This window comes from Myotis myotis, unplaced genomic scaffold (assembly GCF_014108235.1).
Source record: "Myotis myotis isolate mMyoMyo1 unplaced genomic scaffold, mMyoMyo1.p scaffold_m19_p_20, whole genome shotgun sequence".
Lineage (NCBI taxonomy): Eukaryota > Metazoa > Chordata > Mammalia > Chiroptera > Vespertilionidae > Myotis > Myotis myotis.
The window spans coordinates 11,009,491-11,025,184 of record NW_023416325.1 but is presented as its reverse complement, the minus strand read 5'-3'; the positions used below and the strand labels follow the sequence as shown (position 1 = coordinate 11,025,184).

General features: G+C 50.6%; 1 protein-coding gene across 1 annotated transcript; it reads left to right on the top strand.

The window, feature by feature from the left end:
• The first annotated feature begins 395 nt into the window (after nucleotides 1-395).
• On the top strand, nucleotides 396-15,509 carry DDX25 (DEAD-box helicase 25). Its single transcript, XM_036354464.1, has 12 exons — nucleotides 396-798; nucleotides 1,394-1,460; nucleotides 1,980-2,021; nucleotides 2,877-3,012; nucleotides 6,582-6,674; nucleotides 6,761-6,863; nucleotides 7,919-8,033; nucleotides 9,445-9,622; nucleotides 10,739-10,976; nucleotides 12,206-12,368; nucleotides 13,710-13,898; nucleotides 15,355-15,509. Exons 1-12 carry the CDS (start codon nucleotides 736-738, stop codon nucleotides 15,414-15,416), a joined length of 1,449 nt encoding a protein of 482 aa, XP_036210357.1. The 5' UTR covers nucleotides 396-735; the 3' UTR covers nucleotides 15,417-15,509.
• The last annotated feature ends 185 nt before the right edge of the window (nucleotides 15,510-15,694 follow it).

The following is a 15,694-nucleotide window of genomic DNA, read 5'->3' as shown; positions in this document are numbered from 1 at the left end:
CGAGGGACAGGTTTCCCAGGACCGCTTTAGCTAGGGCTCACATCAGAATTAGCCGGTCTGTGCAGGCATCACAGGCATCTAGGAGCAGAGGCGGAAGTTAGGACCTGAAGGGCTTTCCTTCCCCCTCTGCATCCACCGCGCTGGACTTCAGTTGTCAGATGAAACGTACCCTTTTTGACTATCCATTTTCCCAGCAGTTCGCAGCCTTTCCGACTTCTTGTCACCTAGAAGCGGAAATTGGGGGGAGGGGGGGTGTCAAGGGAGGTGGTTGGGAGCTTGATGCGGGGCGGGGGTCCAGCCTGACCACCTAGGAAATGACCTGGGGAGTGAGTGGTGGGGTGAGGGACGTAGGACGCCCCCATCAGTACGAAGATTGTTGCTGCTCAGAACCTCAAGCCGCGGTGACCCTATCCGAGCTCAGCAGCGGGCGCGTGTCCCCTGCGACGGCGCCCCTCCCCGGCTTCAGCACCCGGCGCGGTGCGGGGCTGGCCAATCGGCACCCGGGCTGGCACTGTTCTCCCGCGGCTCCTCCTCCCGCGACCTCCCGGGACCCCCCAACAACCCCGCTCCTCCCGGGACACCGCCCCCCGCTGCTCCCGGGAGCCCAGGCGCCTGCGCCGGCGGTGGTCGCGGCACGTGAGCCGGCCCCGGAGGAAGCCCATTGGCCGCTGGGCGCGGTCCGCCCTGCCTCCCGCGCTGGACGCACGTGCTGGGGTCGGAGCGGCGATCGCAGCCATGGCGTCGTCACTTTGGGGAGGCGAACAGGGGGCGGCAGAGAGCGAGCACCTGAACAGCCACGTAACCGCCACTGACCCGGAGGGCAGAGGGGCGGGGGCCGGGGCTGCACTCCCAGGGGAGATCTGCGGGGCGGGGGGCGGGGGGCGGCGGGACTTGGGGGAGCTGTGGAGTGTCCAGTGGTGGAGGGGAGAGGTGGAGTGGCAAGGACTTGGAAGAAGACCCCGGAAAAGGAGACCCAGAGAGAGACAAGACCTTTGGATTGAAAGGGCAAAATGAAGACACCTGGCAGCCCCGGGAGGGCAAGCAGGTGGTAGTCCCAACCCGACCCCGAATTTTCTCCTCTCCCACTTGGATCCTTAAGCCTCGCCAGCTTCCTCCCATCCATCCACCAACGCGCTTTCCTGCCACCATCCTTGGGTCGGGTGCGATCCCCCAAGGGACTGTCCCATTTAGAGTGGAGGGGCCGCAGACAGTCTCCCCCAGTTTTAGGGCAACTCATGCAGAACTGTTCCTGAAAGGAATCTGCACCTACCATTGCACAGGAAGCAGTATTGGGTGGTCTTTCCTGCGGCCCTTCCAGCTCCTGTTAGGGTTAGCATGGGGCTTCTTGAACTCCTGCTTGCTAATAGCGGTTGAAATCCGTGTCTTTCGCTAGTTTTCAAACCTCATCCACCCCCGGAAGAACCTTCGGGGAGTTAAGAATACTACAGTCCCAAACCTAGGTAAGTGCTGTCGGGTAAAGCAGACTGTTCTCAGTGAAAGACAGATGCGTTCCTCGTGTCCCTGGCAACTGGTATACATTTGGCTCCCTTAATTTAGCATTCCAGCCCTCCAGTCTTTCTTTTTATGTAAAATTTTTTTTACTGATTTCAGAGAGGAAGGGAGAGAGAGAGAGAGAGAGAGAGAGAGAGAGAGAGAGAGAGAAACATCAGTGATGAGAGAGAATCATTGATCAGCTGCCTCCTGTATGCCCCCTACTGGGGATCCAGCCTGCAACCCCGGGCATGTACCCTTGACTGGAATCAAACTGGGACCCTTCAGTCCATAGGCTGACGCTCTATCCACTGAGCCAAACCAGCCAGGGCTTTAGGTGCTCCAGTCTTTTTACCAACTCCTCCCCTGGACAACCCTTGCTGCCGGCGCACGCTGTGGAGTCGGCAAGAGAAGTTGGGATAAGAGACTTCACATTTCTGCTCAGCACTTAACCTTTACACCTGTTGTTTCTCTTCCATCCTTTTCAGATGATTCTATGAATAACACAGAAGAAGATGAAGTAGATGTAGGTAGGAGATAAATTCATCTGCCTGTATCCACTGTCATTCTGCTTCAGCCACTCATGGCTGTCATAATGTGAACAATGTATTGGAGAACTGTCGTTACTTCTCTGTCTTTATAAGGAGTGAATAAAAGGAGAAATACTAGATTAGGAGCGGGGTCTATTTCTAGAGGAAGCTGCGATGGAAAATGTAGGAATGGGCTAAGTCTTAGTGGTTGGCAAACTCATTAGTCAACAGAGCCAAATATCAACAGTACAATGATTGAAATTTCTTTTGAGAGCCAAATTTTTTAAACTTAAACTATATACAGTGGGGTCTTGACTTACGAGTGTCCCGACTAACGAGTTTTTTGAGATACCAGCTGTCTCTCCGCCGATTTTTTGCATTGAGTTGATAGAGTAATTTGAGTTAACGAGCTCGGTCTCGGAACGAATTAAACTCGTAAGTCAAGGCCCCACTGTAGGTAGGTACATTGTTATTAACTTAATTAGGGTACTCCTAAGGCTTAGGAAGAGCCACACTCAAGGGGCCAAAGAGCCGCATGTGGCTCGCGAGCCACAGTTTGCCGACCATGCGCAGTTAGCCGCTAAGACTTTCCAGCTGGCAAGGAAAAATTAGGTCTGGTGTTGAGGGCTGTAGACTTGCTTGAAGTTAGAGGTTGGTATAGCAGCCGAGCATAAGAAATTGGGTCCTCGTGAAAAAAAGGAATTCTCAGTGCTGTGTCATTTTTTTTTCTTTTTAGAAGAAAGAGTAGGAGCAGTTGCTTGATATCCACTGAATGGAGGGAGCAATTATTAGCTGTCATTTAGGAAGCCTGAGTCCCCCCCTGCAGTATCCCCTTTTTCATTCTTGCTTTTGTAGTGGATTTGGCTTCCAGTTCACTCTTAAACAAGTTAATCCGACAGTCCTTAGTAGAATCCAGTCATCGAGTCGAAGTCTTACAAAAGGATCCCAGCTCTCCACTCTACTCAGTGAAGACATTTGAAGAGCTACGTCTGTGAGTACTTTCACTCTGGGTGGGGAGATGCTGGGAAGCATAGCACAGAACAAACTCACCTGCTACTAATAAACCCGCCAGGATCTCCTTTGTGTTTAATCAAATATTAAAATGAGACGCATACATTTTGAGTGCAACTAAAATATAGCTCAGAGGGGAATACCTGCATTGTTCAACAAATGGAGAACGTTTGTTTTTTAAAAAATATATTTTTATTGACTTCAGAGAGGAAGGGAGAGGGAGAGGTAGAAACATCAATGATGAGAGAGAACCATTGACTGGCTGCCTCCTGCACACCCCCTACTGGGGTTCAAGCCCGCAACCTGGGCATGTGCCCTGGCCGGGAATCGAACCCTGATCTCCTGCTTCATGGATCTGCATTCAACCACTGAGCAACACTGGCTGGATGAGAACATTTCTGATGGTAAAACATTTTCATCTTGCTGTGCTAAGGGAGACAGCTAAGCCATATTACTGCTTCTCCATAGCAGAATACAGATAGGGGAACACTGATGACCCAGATACCCTCCCCCACCCCTTTAGATGAATTATAAGCTTTTCTCTTTCTAATTATATTTAGTTTCAAATGGCATTAAAATGAATATCTTTCCCAAATGGGTTTGCATTTCTTAGGGATTTGTCAGTTGGCATTAAGGAAATGTAGTTTATCGATATGGACTTACGTAAAGAGGAAAACTCCAAAATTCCAGTGTCCAGACATTTTCTAAACGAGAGGAGAAGCCTACCTATGATTAAAAGCTGGCTGCCAGCCCTGGCTGATGTGACTCAGTTGGCTGAGCATCGTCCCGTGCTCCAAAAGGCTGCTGGTTCGATTCCCAGTCAGGGCACCCAAAAGGAAAAAAGTAATCTACCGACTAACCTGCCAGTTAAGCACATCAAACCGTGTGTGCTATGGAAGATGGAAGTGTTCCAGCCCACTCCTCTTTTCCTCTCTCTAGCATCTGTCATGAAACTCCAGGGAAAAAGCACTTAAAAATACTGGCTCAGAAGGACGAGGTGATAGTGTCTTCTGCTCTGAGACAGAATTGACAAAAGAACCACGTAAATAGCTGGCCAGCGTGGCTCAGTGGTTGAGCATTGACCTATGGGCCAGGAGGTCACCGTTCGATTCCCCACCAGGGCACATGCCCGGGTTTCGGGCTAGATCCCCCCTGGGGGACGTGCAGGAGGCAGCCAATCAATGATTCTCTCTCATCATCAATGTTTCTATCTTCCTCTCCCTTCCTCTCTGAAATAAATAAATATATATATATATATAAATTTTTTTTTAAATCTTTATTGTTCAGATTATTACATTTGTTCCTCTTTTTTCCCCCCCATAACTCCCCTTCTCCCAGTTCCCGCCCCACCCTCCGCCCTCATTCCCCACCCACTGTCCTCATCCATAGGTGCACGATTTTTGTCCAGTCTCTTCCCGCATCTCCCACACCCCTTTCCCCCCCAAGAATAGTCAGTCCATTCCCTTTCTATGTCCCTGATTCTATTATAATCACCAGTTCATTCTGTTCATCAGATTATTTATTCACTTGATTCTTAGATTCACTTGTTGATAGATGCATATTTGTTGTTCATAATTTGTATCTTTACATTTTTCTTCCTCTTCCTCTTCTTAAAGGATACCTTTCAGCATTTCATATAATCCTGGTTTGGTGGTGATGAACTCCTTTAGCTTTTCCTTATCTGTGAAGCTCTTTATCTGACCTTCAATTCTGAATGATAGCTTTGCTGGATAAAGTAATCTTGGTTGTAGGTTCTTGGTATTCATCACTTTGAATATTTCTTGCCACTCCCTTCTGGCCTGCAAAGTTTCTGTTGAGAAATCAGCTGACAGTCGTATGGGTATTCCCTTGTAGGTAACTGAGTTTCTTTCTCTTGCTGTTTTTAAGATTCTCTCTTTATCTTTTGCTCTTGGCATTTTAATTATGATGTGTCTTGGTGTGGTCCTCTTTGGATTCCTTTTGTTTGGGGTTCTCCACGCTTCTTGGACCTGTAAGTCCATTTCTTTCACCAGGAGGGGGAAGTTTTCTGTCATTATTTCTTCAAATAGGTTTTCAATATCTTGCTCTCTCTCATCTTCTGGCACCCCTATAATTCTGATGTTGGTACGCTTGAAGCTGTCCCAGAGGCTCCTTACACTATCCTCGCATTTTTGGATTCTTTTTTCATTTTGCTTTTCCGGTTGGGTGTTTTTTGCTTCCTCGCATTTCAAATCATTGACTTGATTCTTGCGCTCCTCTGGTCTGCTGTCGGGAGTCTGTATAATGTTCGTTATTTCAGTCCGTGTATGCTTAATTTCTAGTTGGTTCCCCAATATAACATCGAGGGTCTCATTAGTTTTCTTGTAGATCTCATTAAGTTTATCGGTGGCTTCTAAACAGTTCTTGAGAGACCTTAAAAGTGTGGTTCTGAACTCTATATCTTCCATTGACAATTTTGTCCTGTTTCTTTGTCTCCGCATTTTGTTTGTTGTAGCTAATACCAGGGAGGGTTTGACCTCCAGGCCAAGTGGCTATGAGAATCAGCTGTGTCAGCAGTGAGAGAACTTCTGTCCTCTAGGGAGGTGCTAATCTGGCCTTTGCCTGAGGCTATCCGGCAAATGCCTGTGTGCAGGGCTTGGGCGGGGCGGGTCACACAGGATCAACAGGGTGGGCCAGAGAGAGCAGTTATGGCGGCTCTCAGTCCTGTCTCCAGGGGCTCTGTATCTCTGAGTCCCAGCACCCGCTACAAAGCTCGGAGAGAAAGCTGCACTCGCTCTGACCGAAGCCAGACAGTCCCGCTTCTCCCGTTTGAGTCTGGGTCCCTAAAGACTCTCCCAGATCTGGAGCTCAGAGTCTGCGACTCCCTCCCGATTGAAAACGCCAACCTCGCCCTCCGCCGCCAGCCCGCTCCGCGCACTCCGCACCTCAGAATTTGACTTCAGCACTGCGCCTCCTCTGAGTGTCCGTATGCGTTTCTCTTTCCTCCTAGTTGTAGGACTTCCACTCAGCCAGCGTTCCTGTGGTTCTGGGTGACGTCTGTTCCGTCTTTTAGTTTCACTTTTGAAGTAGTTGTTCAAGGCAGCAAACTCCGGCGTTAACCTATGCCCCCATCTTCATAAATTTTTTTTTTAAGAATCACCTGAATAAATTTGTCTTCTCTGAAAATAGCGGTTAAAGCATCAAAACCTGTCATTCATTAAGAAGAATTAAATAATAAATGTCACGTAGTTTCCTGCTTATGTGGGAAAGAAAACTCTTTCTGGCAGATTGACATACTTCTGTCAGACCAGTTTTTTCTCTTTCACTTGTTTCAACGGAAGTCCAATATTAGGTCCTATGACTGTCCTCATCTTAGGCGTATGGCAGAGCTCCCTATTTTGGGGGGTCCACCTGTGCAGGCATGATTGTATATGTTTGGGGGTTGAGGTGTAAATGATATATTCCTAAATCTTTCGTTGGAAGCTCAGTTACCAGGGGGCTTGCTTTGAAGGGCACCTCTCAAGTTTGCATTTCTGAGGCTACTCACCGATCCTGGACTGTTAAGTGTTAGATTTTATTTTTTTTTGACAGAAAGGAAGAGTTGCTAAAAGGGATCTATGCAATGGGGTTCAATCGACCATCCAAAATCCAAGAGATGGCGCTCCCTATGATGCTGGCACACCCGTGAGTTTCCGGGTGCCGTGTTCCCGCTGGGTCATTGTTAGTCTCTGATAGTCAGTCTGTGCCCAGTTGTCTCCTCTTTCCTACAGACCTCAGAACCTCATAGCCCAGAGCCAGTCTGGAACAGGAAAGACAGCTGCCTTTGTCTTGGCCATGCTGAGCAGGGTCGACGCCTCGGAACCCTTCCCACAGGTAAGGAGAGGCTGCGAGAGAGACGGGATTGCTTTCATTGTCAACAAGATTTCAGTAACAGATGATATTGCTGCAACGAGATGATAATTGAGAATAGACATTCTTTCATAACATTACAGAGTATTGGGACAGCGATTGAGAGCACAGGCTTTGTAGTTTGGTTCCAATCCCAGCCCCTCTCCTTACCAGCTGAATGTCTTAGACAAGGTAGCACATCTCTCCGAGTCTGTCTCGTCTGTGACGGTAACATCTAGAAAGGCCTGGATCGTAGTTCTGTTCACCCTGAATCCCAACACCATGCACAGTGCCTGGCTCAGAGAAACCACTCATTAAACACCGAATGAGTTGAGCGAATGAGTGAGTGAGTGAGTGAATGGATGAACGAATGAGTGAATGAATGGATGAGTGAACGAATGAATGGATGAATGAATGAGTGAATGAATGAATGAATGGATGAACGAATGAGTGAATGAATGGATGAACGAATGAGTGAATGAATGAATGAATGAATGGATGGATGAATGAATGAGTGAATGAATGGATGAAGACTCACCTCACAGGATCATCATGCAGATTAAATGAATAGTTGCATTTTTAGCACCGTGCTTGGTAGGAGGTGAGTATTCTGCCAGGAATGTAGTCAAATCCAGCAGGGAACATTCTGGAAAGTGGCAGAATTTTCACAGCTGGCAGGAGGCAATGAGGACCCCACGCAAGCTGTGATTTGTTGTGTCACCCTCTTTTTTGATTGCCAGCCTCCTTGCATTCCATTCTCCCCCCACCAAAAAAGTGTGACCCCGTAACCCGTGTGTCTTCATGACCCTTCAGGGAGGGGGACCTTAAAGGCAGCCGTCTTTCCATCCTTCCGCTCCTTCTCCCCTCCCACACTCAGCATTCACCTCACGTCTATGAGTCGCTAAACTGGATTCGATTCAAAATATTTGTATCCAACACAAACCTCCAGTTTCACTTCTGTGCCCCTCTCGGTACACATTTCAATTGTGCGTGAAATTTGCGTGACGGCCTACAGGGACCCCCTTCGCTCTCCCTCACAGTGCCTCTGCCTGGCTCCTACGTACGAATTGGCTCTGCAGACTGGCCGTGTGGTTGAACAGATGGGAAAATTCTGTGTGGATGTTCAAGTGATGTACGCCATTCGAGGGAACCCAAGTATGTGCCTTGCAGCCGGCCTTGGCCGGTGGTGTCAGCCCCGAGTCCACCGCTAACCAGCACGTTCTATAACGTCTCTGCTTCCGTATCTCTAAAGTGGGGCCCGAGAGGCACCTGCTCACCGGGCTGGTGTCAGAGTGGAGCGCAGGGATATGGACAAAGCGCTGCGCACACGCCTGGCGCCCGGGGACCCCCGTGTCCGCCGTTCCCACCTCCTGCAGGAGGACGCGTTTGCATAGTCTTTTCTCTGACGTTCGCTTGTTTGGCGCAGGGCAGCTTTTACTGTTTAACTTTTTCGTTAGAGTATTGCATGTGGGTAAGCAGGAAAAATATCTTTAAGACACAGATTAGGTGGTAAAAGTGTAAGTTGTTCTTTCTTCCTTGTTCCCCAAAAACTTGCTTCCAAAGGGAACTACAGTTCTGTTAACTGTCCTTTGTGGTGGTTTTCTTAATATATTTTTATTGATTTGAGAGAGGGAGAGAGAGAGAGAGAGAGAGAGAGAGAGAGAAAGAAACATTAGTGATGAGAGAGAATCATTGACCGGCTGCTTCCTGCACACCCCCTCCTGGGGATGGAGCCTGCAACCCCGGCATATGCCCTGACCGGGAATCAAACCGTGACCTCCTGGTTCATAGATTGATGCTCAACCACTGAGCCACGCCGGCCGGGCAATTGACCTTTATTTTGTGATTTTTTTTTTTTAGAGTGATTACAAAAACCGGGATATTTTTTTCATAACAGTCACACACTTCCATGTTTTGGGCATCTTTCCATATCAGTCCATGTCGCCCTACTTCATGCTTTTGACCAGCTGCATAATATGTCATCATTTATGAAACGTGACCTGCTGATAGACAGGGTGGTGGTTTTCCATGCGGGGAGGCTGCGTAGGGTTTTCACAGCTGTGCCAGTATTTCTGCAGGGTGGGTGGGCTTGCTGCGGGTGGCTTTTGAAATGAATCAGATATGCAGGGTATTATCATTGCCATAAAACCCGGGAACGTACTTAAAAACTCTGGGCATTTCTAAAGCACAGTGACCTCAGGGCTCGCGCTTGGACAGCCCTTAGGCCAGTGATGGCGAACCTATGACACGCGTGTCAGAGGCGACACGCGAACTCATTCTTTTGGTTGATTTTTCTTTGTTAAATGGCATTGAAATATATAAAATAAATATCAAAAATATAAATCTTTGTTTTACTCTGGTTGCAAAGATCAAAAAATGTCTATATGTGGCACGGCACCAGAGTTAAGTTAGGGTTTTTCAAAATGCTGACACGCCGAGCTCAAAAGGTTCGCCATCACTGCGCTTAGGGCTCAGGCAATGCACGTGGGGTCAGAGTCCTGTGTGGCCTTGCCCTGCGCCATGGGCTGTGCCTCTGAAGGAGCCCCTGCAAACCCTCCTCTCCCAGTTCCCAGGAGCGTGGACATCACCCAGCAGATTATCATCGGCACTCCCGGGACTGTCCTGGACTGGTACTTCAAGCGGAAATTAATTGACTTGAGCAAGATCCGTGTGTTTGTCCTGGACGAAGCAGACGTGATGATCGCCACACAAGGGTTCTCAGATCAGAGCATTCGGATCCAGAGGTAATCCTCACCTCCACCCTCCCTCCCTGCGTCTTGTGTCCGGAGGAGAAACTGCCTCTGTCTGCTGCTCCTGCTTGGCTTGCTGCTCGGTTCCCCACCTCCGTCACCTTCGAACAAAGTCCCCGCCTCCTCAGGGCCTTCCGGCCGCTGTCATTTCCCACCTTCCTTCCCGACTGCTCTCCTTGTGCGCCCAGGGCTTACGTTATAGATCAATCCATAGACAGGGCTTTGCTCCAGAATTTGCCAGTATTTTTTTTTTTTTATTATTGGGAGCAAAGTCCTTAAGAGAATTTGTTGAAATCTGATAGAGCTACTGGAAGGTTGCGGTGGGCAGGTAAGGGCATAGAGAAGACATAACTGGGATCGGGAGCCTAGTAGTCTCGTTCCGACTTTGCCTGTAATGTCTGCGCTCTTTCTGCTACAAACGCAGTTGGTCGTGGCTGCTGCTCTTTCGTTGCTGAGAGCTGGAGGCCCTGCATGGATGACCAGCCTCTGTTCCCTCCGTCTCGTGGAAGTCTGTGTGAGACGAGCCCCATAGCGGTGCCGGGACTCTCACTCCGGGCTCCATGATTCTGCTTCCCCTAAAGAGAACATCGGTGTGAAAAACTCAGAAAGCACATGTAAATTTTGCTCTCGAGCCCAGCCGGTGTGCCTCAGTGATAGAGCGTTGACCTGCACCAAGAGGTCACTGGTTTGCTTCCCGGTCAAGGCACATGCCCAGGTTGCGGGCACCATCCCCGGCTGGGGAGGCGTGCAGGAGGCAGCTGATCGATGTTTCTCTTTCATCGGTGTTTCTATCCCTGTCTCCCTCTCCCTTCCTCTCTCTCTAAAGAAAAAAAAAATCAATAAAGATATATTAAAAAAATTTTTGCTCTTGAGCTTCACGCTCAGTCTACGTGGTTTTCCAAATTCTGGGTAGCAAGGGGGAGCAGGACACATTGCTCTGTGCGTGGAGGTGCCGCTGGCTGTGGGCACACCTATACGCTGACCCCCTGAGCAGGTGTGTCGGGGGCGGGGGGTGGCACTGGTGGCAGCAGGCACAAAGCGCTCAGAGCTGCCTCCCCGGGTGAGTAGCACGGGTGGCAGGTCACAGCCTCCTTCCCGTCCCTCTCACAGGGCTTTATCCTCCGAGTGCCAGATGCTCCTCTTCTCGGCCACCTTTGAGGACTCCGTGTGGCAGTTTGCGGGGCGAATCATTCCCGACCCCAATGTTATCAAGTTGCGGAAAGAGGAGCTGACCCTGAACAACATCCGGCAGTACTACGTGCTGTGCGAGAGCCGGAAGGACAAGTACCAGGCGCTGTGCAACATCTACGGCGGCATCACCATCGGCCAGGCCATCATCTTCTGCCAGGTGCCTGCCGAGACGCCTTCCGGGGCCCAGCCTCCTCCCTGCAGGCCGAGCGGGGACGGCGGCGCCCACAGTGCGGTGTAGCCAGGCTTCCTGCTCGGCGCTTTCTGTACATGGTGTAGTTCAATGTCCAGAGCAGCTCTGAGTAGAAATGATTTGTGTTTTGTGGGTGGAGCTTAGGAAGAATAAGTAATGGGGTGGGACTTCTGTATGTTACAGCGAGGGCATCCTTGTGTTAGAGGGGTGGCTTCTGCCCCTCCCCCATGTGGGTTGATGTTGATGGTGGGGTTTTCCCAGACACCCTTTGCCAGATTAAGAATGTTCTCCTCCCTCCCTAATGTGCTGTGAGCGAAGCAGCCACTCAGCTCCTCACTGCTCACATCACGTCTGTCTTCATTTTTATCTTTTGCTCCCTGACATCCCCAGCGTGCGTGTGTTCGTTTTACTTCCTCACTCCCACGTGGACACTGAGCCCCACGACAGCAGGGCCCCATCTGTCTTGCTCCCCTAACCCTGCCCTAGAGTGCCCGCCGGGCCCTGGCCCACACGTTTGTAGGATAAAGGAAAACTCAGCTCTGCCATGGGCCAACCATGAACCTGGGGCAGGGTCCTCATGTCTTCAAGGTTTTGTATTTTTTTTTTTAATTTTTAAAAATGAAATTAGACAACTACTTTGTCAGATTATTGTGTGTAAATTTTTTATTTTATTTTCAAATAGATTTTTATTGATTTCAGAGAGGAAAGGAGAGGGAGAGAGAGAGAGAGAAACACCAATGATGAGAATCCTCCATCGGCTGCCTCCTGCACGCCCCCTACTGGGGATTGAGCCCGCAACCCGGGCATGTGCCCTGACTGGGAATCGAGCCATGACCTCCTGGTTCATAGGTCGACACTCAACCACTGAGCCACGCCGGCTAGGCCACGGGTAAAGATTTTAGAAACATGCCCAGCGTGCATGGAGCACTTGGAGAGTCTGATGTAGTCATTACTACGTCATCTCATGTTGTCATTGCACCAGGATGTGCAGGGCATGTCTCACATCCGTTTCGTGGCTGAGGAGCCACAGCTGAGAGGCTGAGAGGATGAGACCCTTAGAAGCGCAGAATTCCGAGCCACACGCTTGTTCCTCCAGGCCAGCCCTTCCCGGCTCTGGCCCGCACCCATGGGCATGGTGAACATAGCCCGTCTGCTTTAACTCGGGGGGCTGTGCCGGGCTCTGCTTTCTCATGTAGACTCGTCGAAACGCCAAGTGGTTGACTGTGGAGATGATGCAGGATGGCCACCAGGTGTCTTTGTTGAGCGGAGAGCTGACCGTGGATCAGCGGGCTTCCATCATCCAGAGGTTTCGGGATGGGAAGGAGAAAGTTCTTATAACCACCAATGTCTGTGCCCGAGGTACGTGTGTGTGTGTGTGTGTGTGTGTGTGTGTGTGTGTGTGTGTTTAAAGCCAAGTTTGTAGAGGTATAATTTATATCTGATAAAATTCACTCTTACGTATATGGTCCAATACATAGAATACAGTGTACGGTTTACAATATATGAGTTTTGACAAACATAGAGAGTCCTGTACCCACCGCTGTAGTCAAAATACGGAACATTGGCCGTCTACCCCTCAAAACTGAGCTGCTTGGAAGTCAGTCTCTGCCACTACTGGCCCCTGGCAACTATAGGTCAGATTTCAGTCTCCCTCTTGTCTCTTCCAGATACCGTACAAATTAAATCCTACACTCGGCAGCCCTTGTGGCCCACTCCTTCCACTTGCCATAATGCTTTTGAGTTTGTCAGTGCCATTACAGGTATCCGTGGTTCATGCCGTGTTCTTGCTAAGTAGTCTTCCACCGAGTGGATGTACCACAGTTAGCGCATCCATTCATCCGCCAATGGCCATTTGGATGGTTTCCGGTTTGGGGCTACTTTGAATAAAGCTGTAATAAACATGCATGTGTAGGTCTTGTGTAGACATATGTTTCCACGTCCCTTGGGCAAAACACCTAGGACGAGGATTTCTGGGTCATGTGGGAAGTGTATGTTTAATTTTACAGCAGTGGTTCTCAACCTTCTGGCCCTTTAAATACAGTTCCTCATGTTGTGACCCAACCATAAAGTTATTTTCGTTGCTACTTCATAACTGTCATGTTGCTACTGTTAGGAATCGTCATGTAAATATCTGATATGCAGGATGGTCTTAGGCGACCCCTGTGAAAGGGTCGTTCGACCGCCAAAGGGGTCGTGACCCACAGGTTGAGAACCGCTGCTTTACAGGAATGTGCCAAGGTTTTGTTCACGAGTGGCTGCACCATTATTCATTTGCGCCAGCAGTGTAGGAGTGTTCCAGTTGCTCTGCATTCCTGTCAGCACTTGGTGTTGTCTTTTCCATTTTAGCCTTTCCAGGAGACGTTGTGTGGTATCTCGTGCTTCTAACTTGTGTTCCTAGTGACTAATGACGTTCATCTCTATGTGTTTTCAAGAGCAGGGACTTCCAACTTCCTTCATCCCTCCTGTATCCTTGCCTAGACCCCCCTCCTCAAACCCTGCTCCCTAATTCATTCTTAGTTCAGTAAACAGAACGGAGGACCTGCCCCGAGGGCTGAGCTTGGTGCTTTGGAAGAGTAGCCTGAGGAAGGCTGAGGTCCCTGCCTGGACCCTGGACTCTCTAGGCCAGCGTTGTCTTAACAGAAACGCTGGTATTGCTGGAAATGTCCTGTTCTGTGCTGCCCACTGTCTTTCGTCTTCCAGGGATCGATGTGAAGCAGGTCACGATTGTGGTGAACTTTGACCTCCCTGTGAACCAGTTGGAGGAGCCCGAGTATGAGACCTACCTCCACCGCATCGGGCGGACCGGACGCTTTGGGAAAAAGGGCCTCGCCTTCAACATGATCGAGGTCGAGAAGCTGCCGCTGCTCATGAAGATCCAGGACCACTTCAGTGAGTAGCATCCCTCGAGGAAGGGGGGTGGGGGCTGGGGGCCGGTGCCCGTCAGCTGTGACGACGCGGGGCGTGGACCCCAGTCCCGAGGAGGGGACGGGAGGGGACAGGAGGCTTCCGATGCAGAGCTCCCGCTGTGAGACAGTCGCTCCGCACGTGGTCGTTAAGTAGAACGTTTTAAATCTGTGTGAGCTCAGGTCTTTAGACGCTATTGCTCATGCTGGGATCTGGAGCGGATTTTCATGTCCTGGAAAGAGCCAACCTAAACCAGGTAGCAACGCCTTGGAGAGCATAGTCTGTCCCGGCTTCCTCTTTTACATTTTCCCTTTTTCTCGCCCTACCTACCAGCTAGGACAGCCCTGCGTTCTGAGGTCGGGGGCCCGTCTCAACTAGGCCAGCTCTGGGCTGGCAGGGTGCCCTCTGAGGAAACTCCAGGGGTGATGTCCCTGAGATGGCCCCTTGTCAGTGACCCCCCCCCCCCAGGCCCCGAAGCCCATGGGGACGCTGGGGAGCAGGGGAAGAGGAACCTCTCACCGTTTAGGACAGCGCCCCTGACCCTCGGTGAGAAGCAGGGGGCACCCCCCGGGGACACGCACAGAGGCACACGTGTGCAGTTTGGAATATTAAGTGTAAAGGGTTTGCAGACGGCCCTGGCCGGTCAGCTCAGTGGTCAGAGCACCAGCCCAGGGACCAACGGGTTTCGGGCTGGATTTCCAGTCAGGGGCGTGTACTCGATTGCAGGTTCGATCCCTGACCCCGGTTGGGGTGCATGTGGGAGGCAACCAGTCGATGTGTCTCTCTCACACTGATTTTACTCTCTCCCCTCCTCCCTCCCTCCTACTCTTTCTCTAAAGATCAATGGAAGAAAACATTCCCAGGTGGGAATTACACACACACACACACACACACAATAAGGGTTCGCAGACTGGCCGCAGCACATCCGTGGACCCTCCAGGGACGCTGACTCAGCACCCTGTGTTAGGGTGGGGGCGGGGAGAACCATTCAGATCCACCGTTGCTGTGTGAGCTCCTGCAGACCTTGTCTGGGGAAGTGACTCAGCGGAGGAGCCTCAGTCCCTCTCCCTGCGGCCACCCACTGACCCCTGGGGCTCAGCAGACCCCTTCCCGCCCCTCGCATGGGCACGGCCTTTTTCTGCCCCTGCCCCCCCCCGCCCCCCTGGTACCCAGACCTGGCGCTCTGTTGCCTGGTGCCTAGGATGCTGCTTCAGGGGGTCCCAGTGGCTGTTTAGATGCCACCCCCTCCTCACCTGAGCTAGAGAGCGCTCCTGCCCCCAGGCTCTCCACACAGGGTGTCGCAGGAGCGCACCTTCCCGGGGGTCCCCGTCTTCAGAGTCCAGGTGCCGTCCCTCCTCAGTGCTGCAGTGGTCCCGGAGCGGGATGGGGGGACATGGCGTGCGGCCCGGGGTCAGGCTGGGGTGCCCCCTTGTTCTTTCAGACAGCAGCATTAAGCAGCTCAACCCGGAAGACATGGACGAAATCGAAAAGATCGACTGCTGAAGGGGGAACCTGGTCGTTTGTGACAGAGGCTTTATTAAAGGCAGCTTTTTATGTTGAGGCTTTTTTCAAAGTGAATTTGTTACCTTTGGCAAAATAAACAGGCAGCCTTCCTTTTAAAGACCCGAAGTCTTTTTGAAACCACGTCGATGTGAAACACTGGAGATTTTTTTTTTTTTTAATTTAAATAAAAAGGCAGCAGTATCTCCTGCTCTCATCTTTTCCTAAGGCAACCGCCCTTGTGTAGGCCCCTGGGGTGTTTCTGGATTTCGTTGCAGTGG

Coding starts and splice junctions, on each gene's coding strand:
- DDX25 (XM_036354464.1), top strand. CDS start 736: ATGGCGTCGTCACTTTGGGGAGGCGAACAGGGGGCGGCAGAGAGCGAG. Junction 799..1,393: donor GCGAGCACCTGAACAGCCAC/GTAACCGCCACT, acceptor GTCTTTCGCTAG/TTTTCAAACCTCATCCACCC. Junction 10,977..12,205: donor AGGCCATCATCTTCTGCCAG/GTGCCTGCCGAG, acceptor TTTCTCATGTAG/ACTCGTCGAAACGCCAAGTG.